General features: G+C 34.0%; 1 protein-coding gene and 1 non-coding gene across 2 annotated transcripts; both read right to left on the bottom strand.

Annotated features, from left to right (window-relative positions):
* Positions 1-4,829: 4,829 nt before the first annotated feature.
* TRNAF-GAA lies at positions 4,830-4,902 on the bottom strand. Its single transcript has one exon. It is a non-coding gene; the product is annotated as a tRNA-Phe (tRNA).
* Positions 4,903-10,022: 5,120 nt separating this feature from the next.
* Positions 10,023-14,789, bottom strand: LOC120154550 (probable protein arginine N-methyltransferase 3). Its single transcript, XM_039166257.1, is given in 8 exon segments — positions 10,023-10,518; positions 11,393-11,560; positions 11,833-12,093; positions 12,174-12,252; positions 12,971-13,068; positions 13,152-13,694; positions 14,433-14,476; positions 14,479-14,789. Coding segments are annotated over 8 exon segments (1,887 nt in total). The 5' UTR covers positions 14,735-14,789; the 3' UTR covers positions 10,023-10,080.
* Positions 14,790-15,707: the final 918 nt, after the last annotated feature.

Genomic DNA, 15,707 nt, shown 5'->3' with positions numbered 1-15,707 from the left:
AGAAACGGGATTGGTTAAGTAAATTGTTGATTTCTACAGCTTCAACAATCTGGAAGATTTGGAGGTTAACAAAACTAGGAGAATCACCGGGTCTAAATTATCAAGTCATAAGGTGTTTTTCAGGACGGGACAAGTGAGTGACCATGTTAATCATCTGGCTCCTGCTGCTGTGGAACGTTTCACTGACATTTTGGAAGAAAAACTGAGTGGATCTGGTTTCACCTTCGAGTGTTTTTCTTAATAATATTTCATGCTTACTGAAATGTAATGCAACCTTCAATGTTTTCCCTTTGTAAAATGTTGTAGCCTTTGGTTTCATATCTACCTTCTCTGTGTTTATCATGGCGTTGCTGATAGAGTGTAGTGTATGCTTAATCTGCCAAGCTGGCAATGTGTGCCAAGCTTGGCAAGTTGTTGAGTTGATTACTGATCTGTTAAAGGTTGCTAAGCCCTGTTATTGTAAAGGCTTGTATAAATATGTGTTGCATGGGCTGTTCTTAATCAAACATTAATAATACAGTTTATCTTTTCTAAAGTAAACTTTAATCCTCTTTTTAGTCAAAATCCCTCGAAGCCTTCTTATTCCCTTTTACTGTTCTTGTCCTATTTCTCTTATAGTTTGAGCTTGTTATAATCTTTCATGGTATCGTTTGCCGAGATCTTCCTACTTCGATGTGCATCCGATGTCTCGTTACGAATTGTTGTCACCTCTGGTGGAGAATCTTGACCAGATTTACTTGATCAAAGCTCTTCATTGGTGGTTGACGATTTGATTATGTTTGTTCTTTGCTATTGTTTTAGTGTTGCTCTTTGATGTTGATGATTCATTTCAAAGGATGCGACTGTGTTGCTTTATCGGTGATATCCGATTCTTCTCTCTTCGTATTATCTATCTCTGATTAGTTCTTGTATTGGATGCTTTTTGAATTTGTTGAAATTTCTATGGTGTTGTTTTGCTATATTTACTTCTCTATTTGTTGATCTTCGGTGCTATATTTTTTCTCTGTTTGCTTTATCTGGTATCATGGTGAATGTTACTGATCCAGCTATGACTACTCAGTCTTCTGACAATGTGCAATTTCATGATACTGCTCTTGTTTCTACTACTAGTACTCCTAGTGTTGATCTTCTTGCCACTAGTAGGTTATTTTATACCAAGAAGATTAATGTGATCTTAGATGATGATAATTACCTACTATGGCATCAACATGTTTATTTAACAACCAAAACTCATAGGCTTCTTAGAGACGTTGGCAACAAATTGTCTTGTCCTCCTCAACATGTTACTCAAGATGGTGTAATGAGTATAAATCCTCAATTTGAACTACTTGAAGAGCAAGATGGGGCTCTTGCCACGTTGCTCCTATCTGCAGTTAGTGAAAGCGTGCTACCTCATCTCATTGGATTAAATATTGCCTCTGGTATTTGGCATACCTTACATAGGTTGTACAGTAGTAAAACTACTTCTAGACTAATGTCCTATAGAAGGTTGCTTCATTCTCAAAAGAAATGAGATATGAGCATGAGGGATTTCTTGATGAATGTTAAATCTATTTGTGATAATCTTGCAAGTTGTGGAGAAATTATTTCTGAGCATAAGCATGTTCTGCTATTCTAAATGGTTTGCCTGCTGAATACGATCCAGTAATTACTGCTATCACTACGAATTCTGCCACCTTTGATCTTTCATCTGTTTGTACTATTCTTCTTGTTGTGGATCAAGGTAAATTAATTTTTCTAATCATTTAAATGCTTTGGCTTTTGTTACCACTCAACAGAGTAGTGGTTTTACTCCTCCTCTCACATCTGTTCATCATGATGTTTCTATTGATTCTACAACTTTTAATAGTTATGCTTCTGACAATTTCAATTATAGTTGCAACAATCGTGGCAGAGGACGAGGGATAAACTTGTCCAGACACCAACATCAGTTGTGCGAAATGATAGGACACCTCGTAGAAAGGTGTTACGTTCGGTTTGATATGACATAAAAATGAGTCATATAGATCGTCTCAGTATGTCTCTAACCGAAATGCTCAGGCTAATATATTCACTTTGGGAACTGTTAATGATAATATTTGCATTTACTTTAATAATCCTACTTGTCTTCATTCGTCTCAGATTCAGCCTCAACTGCCATTAATGCACACTAAATCTTCAGTTCCATCTCACTTGATTTCAAAGCAGCTCTTTCCAAATCAGCTTACTTCTCAATTTGCATCTCCAGTTCAGCCTTCCCCTCAAGTTCACATGGCTACACCAGAAGTGGTAGATGATAACGCATGGTATCTTGATTCTGGAGCCTACCATATTATCACCAAGAGTTCTACTCTTCTGTAACCCGATTCCATTTATCCTGAATCAGGTAACGGTGCAAATTGGGGATGGTAATTGTATACCTATTACTTGTGTGAGACGGTCTATCTTAATAATTGATGCTAGATTTTTACAATCAGGAAATGTTGTGTAACTGATATTACTAAAAATTTGTTTTTTGTTTCTAAGTTCACTCAAGATAATCAAGTCTTGCTTGAATTTTATCCGTCTCACTATCAAGTCCGAGTTTGAGCACAAGGCATATACTGCTTCAAGGAAATGAATATAATGGTATGTATAAATTTCAGAATGTTTGTGAGTAGTCTTCTTTTATTTCAAACAGTGTGTCTTCTGCTTTTACTACTAGTAATGAGTTTGTTACTTGTCATGTTGTTGTTAATAAGGGTGCTTCCATAGAAATATGGCACCAAAGGCTTGGACATCGTTCTTATGATGTCCTAGCTAAAGCATTGTCTCATTGTAATATTTCTTTTAATACAAATAAAAAAGTTGGTTCGGATTCTTCCCTTTGTAATGCATGTCAGCTAGGTAAATTTCACAAGTTTATCATTTCCCGCTTCTAGCACAATTTATAGTTATCCTTTAGAGTTAGTAGTTGCTGATGTTTGGGGACCAACCCCTATTCCTTCCAATAATTTCAAGTATTATGTTGCATTCACTGATGCATATACTATGTATACATGGGTTTATTTTATTAAATTGAAAACCCAAGTTAATGAGGTTTTTATACAGTTTCATAAGCAAGCTGAAAGGTTGCTCGATGTTCGAATGAAGACTCTGTAATCAGACTGCGGGGGTTATTTTTCAGCTCTTAAGTCATATCTGCAGCAGCAACGTATTTTTCATGACTTCCGTGTACTCACACCTCAGAGCAGAATAGAATAGTCGAGAAAAAGCATAGGCAAATTGTGGAGGTTGGTATTACCTTACTTGCTCAAGCCTCAATGCACTCAAATTCTGGAATGATGCATTCTCTAGTGCAGTCTTCCTCATTAACAGGTTACCATCTTCAGCTTTGTCAGGCATGTCGCCTTATGAAAAGCTCTTTGATAAAATACTGGATTATATTTTCTTTAAAGTGTTTGGATGTAAATGTTGTCCTTTTTTGAGACCCTATAACAAACATAAACTACAATTTAGGTATGATGTGTGTACTTTACTTGGATACTCTACTATTCATAGAGGCTATCGGTGTCTAGACACTCATGGTCGTATATATTTTTCTCGGCAAGTCAAGTTTAATGAGACAATATTTCCTTTAGCTCAAAGTGGTGATATCAAGTCTGGTTCTATGTTAAGTAGTCAGTCCAAAATCAATAACTTCTCACCTACGTCTCTTCCTTTTTTACACTCACTTCATTCATCTCCATCACACATCCACAACAATTATCATCTCCGTCTCCTCCATCTCCACTTTCACTTCATCCATCTCCATCAAGACACTACAACAGTTATCATCTCCATCTCTTCCATCTCCACATTCACTTCATCCATCCCCATCCACACATCCACAACAATTATCATCTCTATCTCTTCCATCTCCACATTCAGTTCCTCCATTACTGTCCACACAACCTCAACAATTATCATTTCCTTCTCCTCCATATTCACTTCACCCATCTCCATCGTCATCTCCATTTCAAGTTACTTCATCTTATCCAATATGGTTCAAAACAATCATTCCATGGCGACAAGGGAAAAGTCTTGAGATTTTCAAACCAAAAGTTTGTCTTTTGGAAGAAGGGCAGTTGAGCCAAATAGTGCTCATGAAGCCTTGTGTCATTCGGGTTGAAGTGACGTTGTCCACGTTGAATATTCTGCCTTGATGAACAATGGGACTTGGCATTTGTAGCCCTTGCCTTTTTCTCGGAAGCCAGTGGAACTTAAGTGGCTTTTTAAGATTAAAAAGAAGTCGGAAACCACATCACTTAGTTGTCCGAGAAGCAACCTCTTTGAATTGCCGATTAAAGCTTCTTATCACATGGGGATCGTTTTCATATTATGTAAATATATAACACAGAATCTCATGAACCTGGTTAATTTTATAGTATACATAGTTTTATTATAGTGATTAATTTTAATAAAATATTAGATGAATTAAGACGCAACACAAGTATGGAACGAACTAATAAGTTATTTTATTAATTGAATTATCATACGATAAAATTATCAAAATATGAAATATAATAAAAACAAAAATAACATTTTCTTATTATAAAGAAATTAAAAGGTTTTTATTTTGAAATAAATAGTGAAAATATTTTGATACGAATATATTATTATTAATTTTTTTTTAAAAAAGAAAAAGAAATATTGCATAAGAACTCTAATTTTTTTAATATATATTGGAGTATTGGGCGGTTGCATAACAATGTTATGGACCTTAGATGTTGGAAGCCTGTAAAAAGGGCTCATATCAATAGACTATTCTTTAAGCTTTAATGTGAGGCCCAGTGGAATCAGTTCAGATAATAACAAAAACAAAATGCTATTGCGGTGAGCGTGGATCGAACACGCGACCTTCAGATCTTCAGTCTGACGCTCTCCCAACTGAGCTATCCCCGCAGTTCATTTCATATCTCCTTTTATAATATCTAAATATAAATAAAATTTGTCATGCATACTTTCCAAGTTTTTTTTTGGGGGGATAAATGCAGAAATTCATTACCCAAAGAAAACAGATAATCTGGTACGAAGAAAACAGAGCAGAAACACTGCCATGCAACAAAGGGAACCTGAGAGCAAAATTAAAAACAATTGCTTTTAGGAAAACAAACAAACACCCCAAGTAATGGCAAAAAAAACCTCACTTTATACCCCATAAATTACACAGCCAACCATTAACCCACTTTTCGAACATATTTTATTATTTAAATATAAATAAATTTTTTTGAAGAGGGTTCGCTATGCTTTCATAGATTTGGGCTAGGTAAGGGCTCGGGTTTGTTTCATTTCAGATATAATTATATATAAGGTTAATAACTACGTACAAATTCACTTACGTTTATGTTTTGTTCACTTTTTGTCATTGATTTTAAAAAATATAAGATATGATAATTTTGTTTTTATTTAATTAAAATGTGGTCACTTTCATTTATTTAATTAATATGTGGTCACCCCGAGTTAACTACCGTTAATGACAATTAAATATTTTGATATAATCACATATTTGGTCTCTGTTATTTACAAATTCTCTCAATTTAGTCCTAATTTTAATAAATTAAAATAAATTTAATCCTCCAATCGAATGATGTCACATGTCATGCCACGTACGGGTGAGCGTTCGATCGAGCCGAGTCGAGCCAAGTCAAAAAATTTTTGAGTTATTTGAGTTGTATTTTACAACTCGATTCGAACTTGAAAGTTTTTTGATTCAAGTCGGGTTTATGAAAGTTAATCCTCCAAGCGAACAGTGACATGTGGCATTAGGGGTGAGTGGAATTTGAATCGACTTTCGACTCAACTCTTGGAAACTTGACTCGAATTAACTTCAAGTTATAATTTAATAAACCTGACTCGACTATAAAATTTCAAGTTCAAACGGAGTTGTAAAATAAAAGTCGAATAACTCGAAAGTTTAGTAATTAGTGGATTGATTTTCAAGTGTGAGTTGAGTATCTCGACTTTGTATCATAAATGTATATCAAATATGAAAAAAATATGATGAAATGCACATGCATTGTATATGGTTATAAAAGATCATTTAAATTGGAATAAAATAATATCATAATATTATAAATATTTATAATTAAATTTAAACAGAAATTCAAAATTTTGACTCGACTCGAAATAATTATAAGTCAACTCCTAGTTGTAAAATAGGATTTAATTTATTTTAATTTATTAAAAGTAGGACTACATTGAGAAAATATTTAAATAATAGGGATTAAATATGTGATTATATCAAAATATTCAACTGTTGTTAACGACAATTAACTCGAAGTGCCATATCTTAATTAAATAAAAACGAAAGTGACAACATCTTAATTAAATAAAAACGAAAGTTCATATCTTATGCTTTTTTAAATCAATGACTAAAAGTGGACAAAACATAAATGTAAGTGATTTTTCATGTGGTTAATCCTTATATATTTTGTATTTATAAATAATTAGATTTATTTATTTATTATGTTTTTTATTAAAATTAAAATTTGTAATTGATATTTACTGACATCAAAATGATATAATATTTTTTCGAATTAATCACTTGTATCTAATTTATTGACCGACTAATCCAGATCAGGTATGCAGAGGTGAGGGCGACCCTCCCAACCTAGTTTGCTCTATTCGCAAACGCCAGGATTCGAACCCCTGACCTTGCTTAAGAGACCTAGTTTCTCATCCCACTAGACCAACTCGTTGTTGGTAAAATGATATAATATTAATTTGTTATATAAAATCAATTATTTTAAATAAATATATTATAAAGATAAATATATTATAAAAATTAGGGTAAAGCATAGTAATGATCACTGAACTTTTCTAAAGCTTTCATTTAGGACCCCCAACTTTTAAAACTTCCAATACAGTCCCCCAACATTTAGTCCGTTTGCAATATAGTCCCCTAACATTTCGTCTGTTTACAATATGGTCCCCGACCGTTTCACGCCGTTACACTGTCGTTAGTACGTTTGTAATATGGTCAGTGAACTTTTTAGGCACTTGCATTTAGGTCTCCTAACTTTTAAAACTTACAACACATTCCTAAATTTCATTATAAATCCCAAATTCCTTTTTGATCTCAAATTTCCTTTTTCGCTTCTCTCTTCTCATTTCTAGCGTAACTTTTCAGTCGGGGATGCATGGGAAATTCTAATCTAACTTTGAATTATGTGGAGGTGTTGACTTGAATAAGGGTCCATTGAGAGAAGACCCGACCAAGGGACTATCAGGTCATCAACGATTCAAGGTGTAATGTTAGATACATGTCATCTCAAGTGAAGCATAGATGTTTGATGAAATGCTTGCGAGAAAAAATGGGGTTAGAAATGCAGAGTTGACAAATACTACTAACATGAAGTAAATATCATTGTTGAAAGTCACCAACAAAGCTGGAATTATTTTGTATAAATGTCATATAATAATTTCTTCATTTAATCCTTGTGCTTAAAGATTTTCCAACAGATGATCAAATATAATGAAATCCCAAACAATGCATTCACCTCTTAGTCTCTTTCGCAACTCGAAAGGCATCATGACAGGGTCAAGTAGCTGCTCCAAATATACTACGTTGTCATGATGTATTTCGAGTTACGTGCATGCAAAATTGTCTTCTAAAGCTATAATTCAATACAATTCAACTATAAAATTTCCAAAAACATTTAAAAAAAAAAAATTTGCTCATGATATATCAGTCCCATAATCAACATGAACTTATTAAAAAGAATACGAGCTCACAGGACGCCGAAAATCACAGGTCAGATCAATACAATTCCCAGTAAACTAGTACCAGAAGTCTCTCGGATTGAGCTTGGCTATTTCACTATGTCGATACTCACAACCAATTCCTTGATTTAAAGAAAAACCAAACAAGAAGATCAAAAAAATTTAGCCTATGACCCTATTTCACTTCTAATCTAATGGACTGAATATCTTTCATAAGGAGTACTAAAAGTTTTGATTAAGAAGAAAGAAAGCAAAATAGATGGTTTTGGTTCAAAACTAACACCGAATATCCATATCATTGACATGTAGTTCCAGAAACATAAAAATTTCAACAAAAAACACACAATGTGAGTTGAAAATGGGAAAGTGAGAAAGAGGAAAACCTTACTTTCGGATAGCCCAAAAGAGAAAATAAATATCTTCTTGCAAGTGAGGGGAGAGGCTAAGAAATAAACGCAATCGGTGTTGCGTTCAAGCAATTCTTCCTCCATTTTTTCTTTGTAAATAAAAAGTTGAAAGACAGAGCACTGCTTGGGTTTACAATTTTACATGGCGGAAAATTGAAGAACAAAAACCAAACGAGAGGTGAATGCGTTGTTTGGGATTTCATTATATTTGATCATATGTTGAAAAATCTTTAAGTACAAGGGTTAAACGAATAAATTATTATATGTCATTTATACAAAATAATTCCAGCTTTGTTGGTGACTTTCAACAATGATACTTAGTTCATCTTAGTAGTGTTTGCCAACTTTGCATTTCTAACCCCTTTTTCTCACAAGCATTTCATCGAACATCTATGCTTCACTGAGATGACCTGTATCAAACATTACACCTTGAATCGTTGATGGTCCCGATTTGGTCTTCTCTCAATGGACCCTTATTCAAGTCAACACCTCCACATAATTCAAAGTTAGATTAGAATTTCTCATGCATCCTCGACTGAAAAGTTACATTGGAAATGAGAAGAGAGAAGAGTAAAGGAAATTTGAGATCGAAAAGGAATTTGGGGTTTAGAATGAAATTTAGGACAATGTTGTAAGTTTTAAAAGTTGGGGGACCTAATTGCAAGCGCCTGAAAAGTTCAGTGACCATATTGCAAACGTACTAACGGCAGTGTAACAACGTCAAATGGTCGGGGACCATATTGCAAATAGACTAAATGTTGGGGGACCATTTTGCAAATGAACTAAATATTGGGGGACTGTATTGCAAGTTTTAAAAGTTGAGGGACTTGAATGAAAGCTTTAGAAAAGTTCAGTGACCAATACTATGCTTTACCCTAAAAATTACCCTAACATTTAAAAAAAAATAGTTACTTTGATCCTAATCTTTTAAAAATATTTTAGCCCCAACATTTATGGTTAAATTTGCTTCCTCTTTTTCCCTGAAAGGATATTTGGTGGTCATGTGACGTCTATTTTACTACCTACCTATGTCACTTTAATCGACTAGGGGAAGGAAAGGCAGGCTGATTTTGTGAACTAGAGCCATAAATGCAACGTGTTCTAGATTAGAGAGAGAGTGTGTAGCGTTAATGCTTCTCTCTTTTTCTTAATATAAACAATGAATTGCTAAAGTTGATGGCTTACCTTTTAAAATGCATGGTGAAAAGATATATTGCTTCTCAGCCATCATTTGATGTTGTGTGTGTGGGTTCTGCAGTGTGCTTCCTTGTATTGCATTGAACCCTGTCTGAAATTGACAAGATAAGGCACATATTTTGGTGTTTCCATTCAGTATTTGTTTCCCACACAAAGGGAGGTGATGCACTATACAAGATGGAGATATTGAAGTTGTTTGCAACTTAAAAAAGTTATTCAATACATGCAGACACTCATACCGCAGGACATTTATCCAAATTTTATGAATCAGTGGTCATGCAGCTTGTTTTATGGCATGGTTTGATTGCAATCTCGTCAGATGGATAATGGGGTTAAATTTAAGAAGGTAATATGCATGCCATTCTCATTTAGACAGATTGTAGATTTATATTTCAATAATATATTACATGGAAGTTGTGAGGTGTGTATGATATTTTTCTCTCCTCGAAACTTTACTTTTCATTTTTAAAGTAATGTGTGCATCTTGCTATTTAATGGTACAAATGTCATACAAGCCTGCATTTTGTGACCTTTTCCTGTAAAGTGATGCAAATATTCAGCAAAATGCTATTCGATGGCACCATTTTAGAAAATCTTAGTATCGCATGCTTAAAATACTTTACTTTCAGTCTTCCAACATCAAAGATTAAAAATAAAACATTTTCTGGAAACAAAAGAAGCAACATTACTAGCATTACCTACAATTCTTATCTGTCTCTTCCACACAAAACACTACCAAATACACACTATATCATTATGTTAAATTAAACATTTGCGCTAGCTTACTGTGTTTCCGTCCATTGGGGCTCACTCCAGCAGCTTCAAGGGATATGTCAATGCACCGATGCTGCGTTCCACGAGCAATGCTGATGCGCAAAAGAATTTTCGAAGCCGGACAGGCATCTGTTCCAACATCTGCAGAACCTTCTGCAGCAAATTCCCTTGATGCTATGGATATAGGTTCCCGAAATGTGAGGATTGTCTGTGACCAGTGAGTTTTAGGCGTATGTGGTGATGTAGACAAAACGGTTGGCATTTCTTTGCAGAACCGGCTGGTAAATCCTGTGTCGAACCATAAAACAACCCCATAACATGAGGTTGCCTTGTGATCCATATTATCAAACTTTGCTTCTATCTCAGCAGTCGCAGTGAAATCTACTTCATCGGGTTTCATAGTTGCAAGGTCAAAGCTCTGATGTAGAACACGGTCAGTCACAAAACCCAAATACAAAGATCATATACTCACTGAAACCTAGGCTAATACTGTGAAGGATACAAAGATGATATGAGCCAAGGACTGCTGGGTTTTTATAGTCGATATAAATGTATTGTCCAAATATAAAAACAATAAGTTGCAAACTAATTGCCAAAACCAGGATAGCAATCATCATTGGCCGTCTATAAGGTACATTTAATGAAACTCTCAGCAAAACATATTGTCCCACACGACAACAACCCCTAAACACTTAAAATTTCTGGTTACCAGTGAGTATCAATGAGAAAAGAGGTATAAACGAAAACAGAACTCCATAAACCGAATTAATTAATATGCAAATATGAAAATAAAACATGGGAAAGGTAAGACGACATTTAGAATGTATGGGCAAGGGTAATTTTCGTTAGGATGGATTGGGCACAGCACTAACACACTTATGCACACGCATAAAACAGGTCACTTTACTTGTCAAAATATTGAAGGAGAACAAATTATGGCTAATTTAGGCATTCTTCTATATGTTCATAATACAGCATATATGCAGAATTTGTGGATAACAAATTCCAAATTGATTCAAGCATAGAAATTAGCCAAAATGTACACACTTAAAAGATATAAAAACCATATATGAAACTATCAAGATATTTGTCAAGTTACCTTTAGTTACGAACTATCCAACAGAAGAATAGTTCGCTAAAACTTCATGCTAAGGAACCAAAAGAAGACTGTCTTGTACAATCTATATACCCAATGCAGAGACTATAATTGCCCCCAAAATATGATAAATAAACCTACTTATGTTTTTAAATGAATTATAGAGGCATAACATAAGACTACAGAAGCCACTAACCTGGAGCACAGCAGCATTGGTTACAAGATCATGATGATTAATAATGTCAACAACAGGAAATTTAGCAGCGCCTTCGACAACTTCCTTTCCAATAGAAGACATATTGAAGCCATAAACATTTTCCCAGAACGGAAGACTGGTGCCACCCTTTCCAAATCCAGCAACAAACTAAAATGGAAATATAAGAGGAAACATGCAAAGCTAAGTTAGTCCATATGCTCTGGCTATTCAATTTTCTTCAAGTAACCGTGCCCAATGCATAGCCGAACATGGTTAAAGGGATAAAACCTCCCAAAGATCCTCCAGATACAAGAAAAAACACAGATAAAATTGAACATTCTCATGTGAAACATATGCATGTACCCGATACCAACCGCAGGGTCCAAGTAATAAAGAAGTGTTAATCTATATGGACTAGTGAAATCTACCAAAATACTCACAATAGTTGCCGTATCAGGAAGTATTGCACCTCCAGGCTTCAACCATCGATCTCTTGCAAAAAGAACTGAGCTGAGCATGGACTCATATAGGAGGCAGTATCCCATCCATTCACTTACTATTACGTCGACACTATGAGGTTGAATTTGTATGGATTTATCTAGATTCTCAACCACAGTATGAACCACTTCAATAACACCAGGGCAATTTTTATTACCATCACCATCAGTTTTACTCCGCCAAAGGCCATTGTCTTTTGCAATCTGCAATTAAGAGAAAAAAATTTAAAAAAAATATAAAATATTTGTGTCCTTTGCAGCACTACAAGTCTAAATAAATTCACCTGAGTTGCCATTGTAGCCATCTTCTCACTAGCTTCAATAGAAATTACCCTTGATGCCCCTGCTTGTGCTGCAAAGAGACTGACAAAGGAGAGAAAAACTTGAAAATCGGAAACCTGGCACATGGGTATGTTTACTATTTCTAAAGAACTAAAGCATTGCCTATTTGGTTGACACTTGATTTTTCTTTTTTTGGCTATTTGTAGCTTTCATATTTTCACCATCTACTGAAAAAAAGGGCAATGAATAATAAACTAGCTAAAAAAAGGCAGTCAGCAGCAAAATCATTGTTGGAGGCAATAACTCAAAATAAAATAAAACATGTATGTCATATATTCTGATAGTAACAAAGACCCAAGCATTCAATCATAGTACGTCATGTATGAATTACAGGACGAGAGTAGGGAAAGGTCATTGTAGAACTATCCTTGAAGCCATATGCAGCATGAGCCAGAAATTTCTAACAGAAAGGCATTTTAACAATAATATTTCGCAATGATAATCGATTGTTTCTCAAATTATATAAAATGTGACAATATCTCTAAAATAAAATGGAGGCTAAAAGCATAAAGCATGGTGGAGGATTCAATATTTAAACAATTATAAAAAGCTAAAGTGAAATGGTCCATGCCTATGTAAGATAAATAGTTTACACATTTGGTTTGAACAATTATAAAAGGCTAAAGTGAAATGGTCCATGACTATGTAAGATAAATAGTTTACACATTTGGTTTGAACAAATAAAATAAACATTTATAGCTAAATAAAACTTAAAAAGAAACTGAAACAAACATGTTACCTTAGTATGCCAGTCCCACAGCCCACGTCCATAACAACTGCACCATTCAGGAGAGAAGGATTTTTCAATAAAGCTTGCCTATAAGCATCTGTTCGTATCTGTAGAACCAAAAGATACGAGCATCAAACCACTATTCAAACCTTCTAACACTATTATTGAAGTACAGAAGAAAATCTTATACCTTGTCACTTATCATATCTCTATGGATTCCAAATGAACTGTATGATCCAAAATAACTATCATTGACCCTTTTAATATCCTTTTCTACAACATCCGTGATATAAATTCTAGATTGCTTATCCTTTGGATGGCTTTCTAATGACTTAACACTTTGTCCATAATCCGATCCATTGTCTGTGATTCCCTTTGAAGAACATGCCAAGCTCAAATGACCGTTGGAAACTGCCATAACAGTTTTCCTATCTTTGTTATAGGACTCGGCATTCAGGTCAAAATCTTCTACAGTACTGTCATCATCAATGCAAACATTTCCAAAATCCTTAACAATCTCCTCTTTGTCAAATGATGTGCTACAGTCATCCTCATCTTCTTCATCTCCACCGAAACTGTAAAGAAGTGAATCGTCTTGCATGAAAGGATTTAAATACTTATCATGAACAAAAATAAGCTTCACATCTTTTTCAACAGATTGATGTAAATGACAGAGTAGATCTTGCTTGGACTGGCAGTAGGCTCCGCAACTCCAACATTTATTATCTGCTACCTGGTAAATCAAAAGGAAGCAAAAAACAAATAAATAATTAATCCACAGAATATTAGCATGCTAAAACTCCTTTACTTTACATAAACTCATCAGCAGTTTAAAAAATGTGAGAGAAGCGGAGAGAAAGGGTCATTCACTGATAGATAAGGTAGTCCAGTGTCCTGATCAGAAAAAAAAATATTCGGTTTGTTGAACTTAACATATCATTGAGTTCATACGTATTATCTATCATTTTGTTGAACTTAACATCAGTGAAAGAGGAATACCGGATTTCATTAGTTTGTAATTGGCAAAAACAATTATTTTCTTTTTATTGCTCTCTGACCTTCAGACAATTAAAAAAGAATTTGAGTTCATACGTTTTATCTATCAAATTATAACCAAACCCAGTTTAGCCTCCATTTTCTCTATTTCCCTTGCTTTTCCATCAATTTCTTTGCTGCCAAACAGAATCTGGAACTTGAGCAAAAATCATGCAGTTCCTTTTCTTTTCTACTCGTCTTTTGCATCCTCAAAATATAGTTGATTAAACTAAAACATAAACAAATTCTAAAGTAATTTTTATCCTCTAAAAGCATTTACATTTTTTCCTGATAAAAAGCAAATAACAAAAATAACATTTTCAAAACTACTATATCTGAACATTTTTTTTAACATTGAAGCAGAAATCAAAAGCAAAATTATAAAAAAAAACATAAATGGAGAAGGAAGAACAAATGAATAGGATTGGGGTTAGACCTGAGAGCGAACATAATTGATTAGCTTGAATGAACCATAAAATCCAAATTCAATTCTTTTCTTATTCCATTAAAGTCGAAGAAATGAGTTAAACGACAATGGTCGAACAAGGCATCGCAGGAACCGTACATGGAATCACAGAACAAGCATATGAATTCTAAATCTTCGTCATTCTCATCACCATCTTCTTCATTTTCATCCTCGGTCCAAACTTCTTTAAAGTCTTCATCATCATCTTCTTCCTCCTCTTCCACTTGAATTAATCGATTCGTTTCTTCGGCTTCCATCGGGTTTATCGCCATTAGTTTCTTCGTTCACTGAAACTACAAAGAGAGCAAGAGAAGCGATAAACCTTGAACCCTTTGCTGGAGGAAACAGAAACCCTAATAAAACCCGTTGCTTGGAGATACGTACGTCCCAGGCCCAGGCCCAGGCCCGAGCGTTTTGATGTGCGCCAAGTTTATCAGTTTTTTTAGATTTTAATAAATATGTATAGCATATACCTAATGAATCGAATTTAAGTGAATAAAATTATATTTATATTTGTTTATTTATTTTTAATAATATTCATGTTCTGTTTATATTCAATAAAATTTTAATATCATGCACGAATTAATTTACTTTAGTGGTTAAAAAAATCGTTGTTGTTCCTAGATGTCACAGATTCGAGTACCAACGATTGCAGCGTGATGATTGAGGATTCATTGTCAAATTATTGAGAGGATTTAGAACATATGCTACTTTTTGATCACCTTAATTTAATAAAAAATAATACCATATTCATGTTCTTTTAAAAAATTATTTTTTAATTTTAATTATAATTATTTAAATATTTTGAATAATTAAATTTTATAAAAATATATTTAAAAAGTTCTTGAAGGGTTTTTTTAAATATAATTTTATACATAATAAAATTTTAAATAATAAGAGTTAAACTAAAAATTAAAAAAAAATCAACAAAAGATATTTTAATAAGTCAAAGAGAGTACAAAATTATGACAATGTAAATATCCATATGCTTTACAACGTTGTACTAACAGTTTAAACATGTCTCGTTTTTCTAGCCAGTAAATTCCTTTGTTTTTATATATTCAGATGCAATATTAATATTATCATTCGCCAAAGCAAACCCGATGCATCTTCATTGCTTGGTTTAAAATAGTGTTTCATTTGTCGTTCAAAATATATGATCTCCGATGGGCTTTTCTTTCACTCTATTCTGCTGCATGCTCGATCGAACACGGGAAAGGTTTTCATTCGTAGTGTGATCGCTGG

Source organism: Hibiscus syriacus, unplaced genomic scaffold (genome assembly GCF_006381635.1).
Source record: "Hibiscus syriacus cultivar Baekdansim isolate YM2019G1 unplaced genomic scaffold, ASM638163v2 tig00111132_pilon, whole genome shotgun sequence".
Classification (NCBI taxonomy): domain Eukaryota; kingdom Viridiplantae; phylum Streptophyta; class Magnoliopsida; order Malvales; family Malvaceae; genus Hibiscus; species Hibiscus syriacus.
The sequence above is the reverse complement of the archived record's forward strand: the minus strand, read 5'-3'. Positions and strand labels throughout refer to the sequence as shown.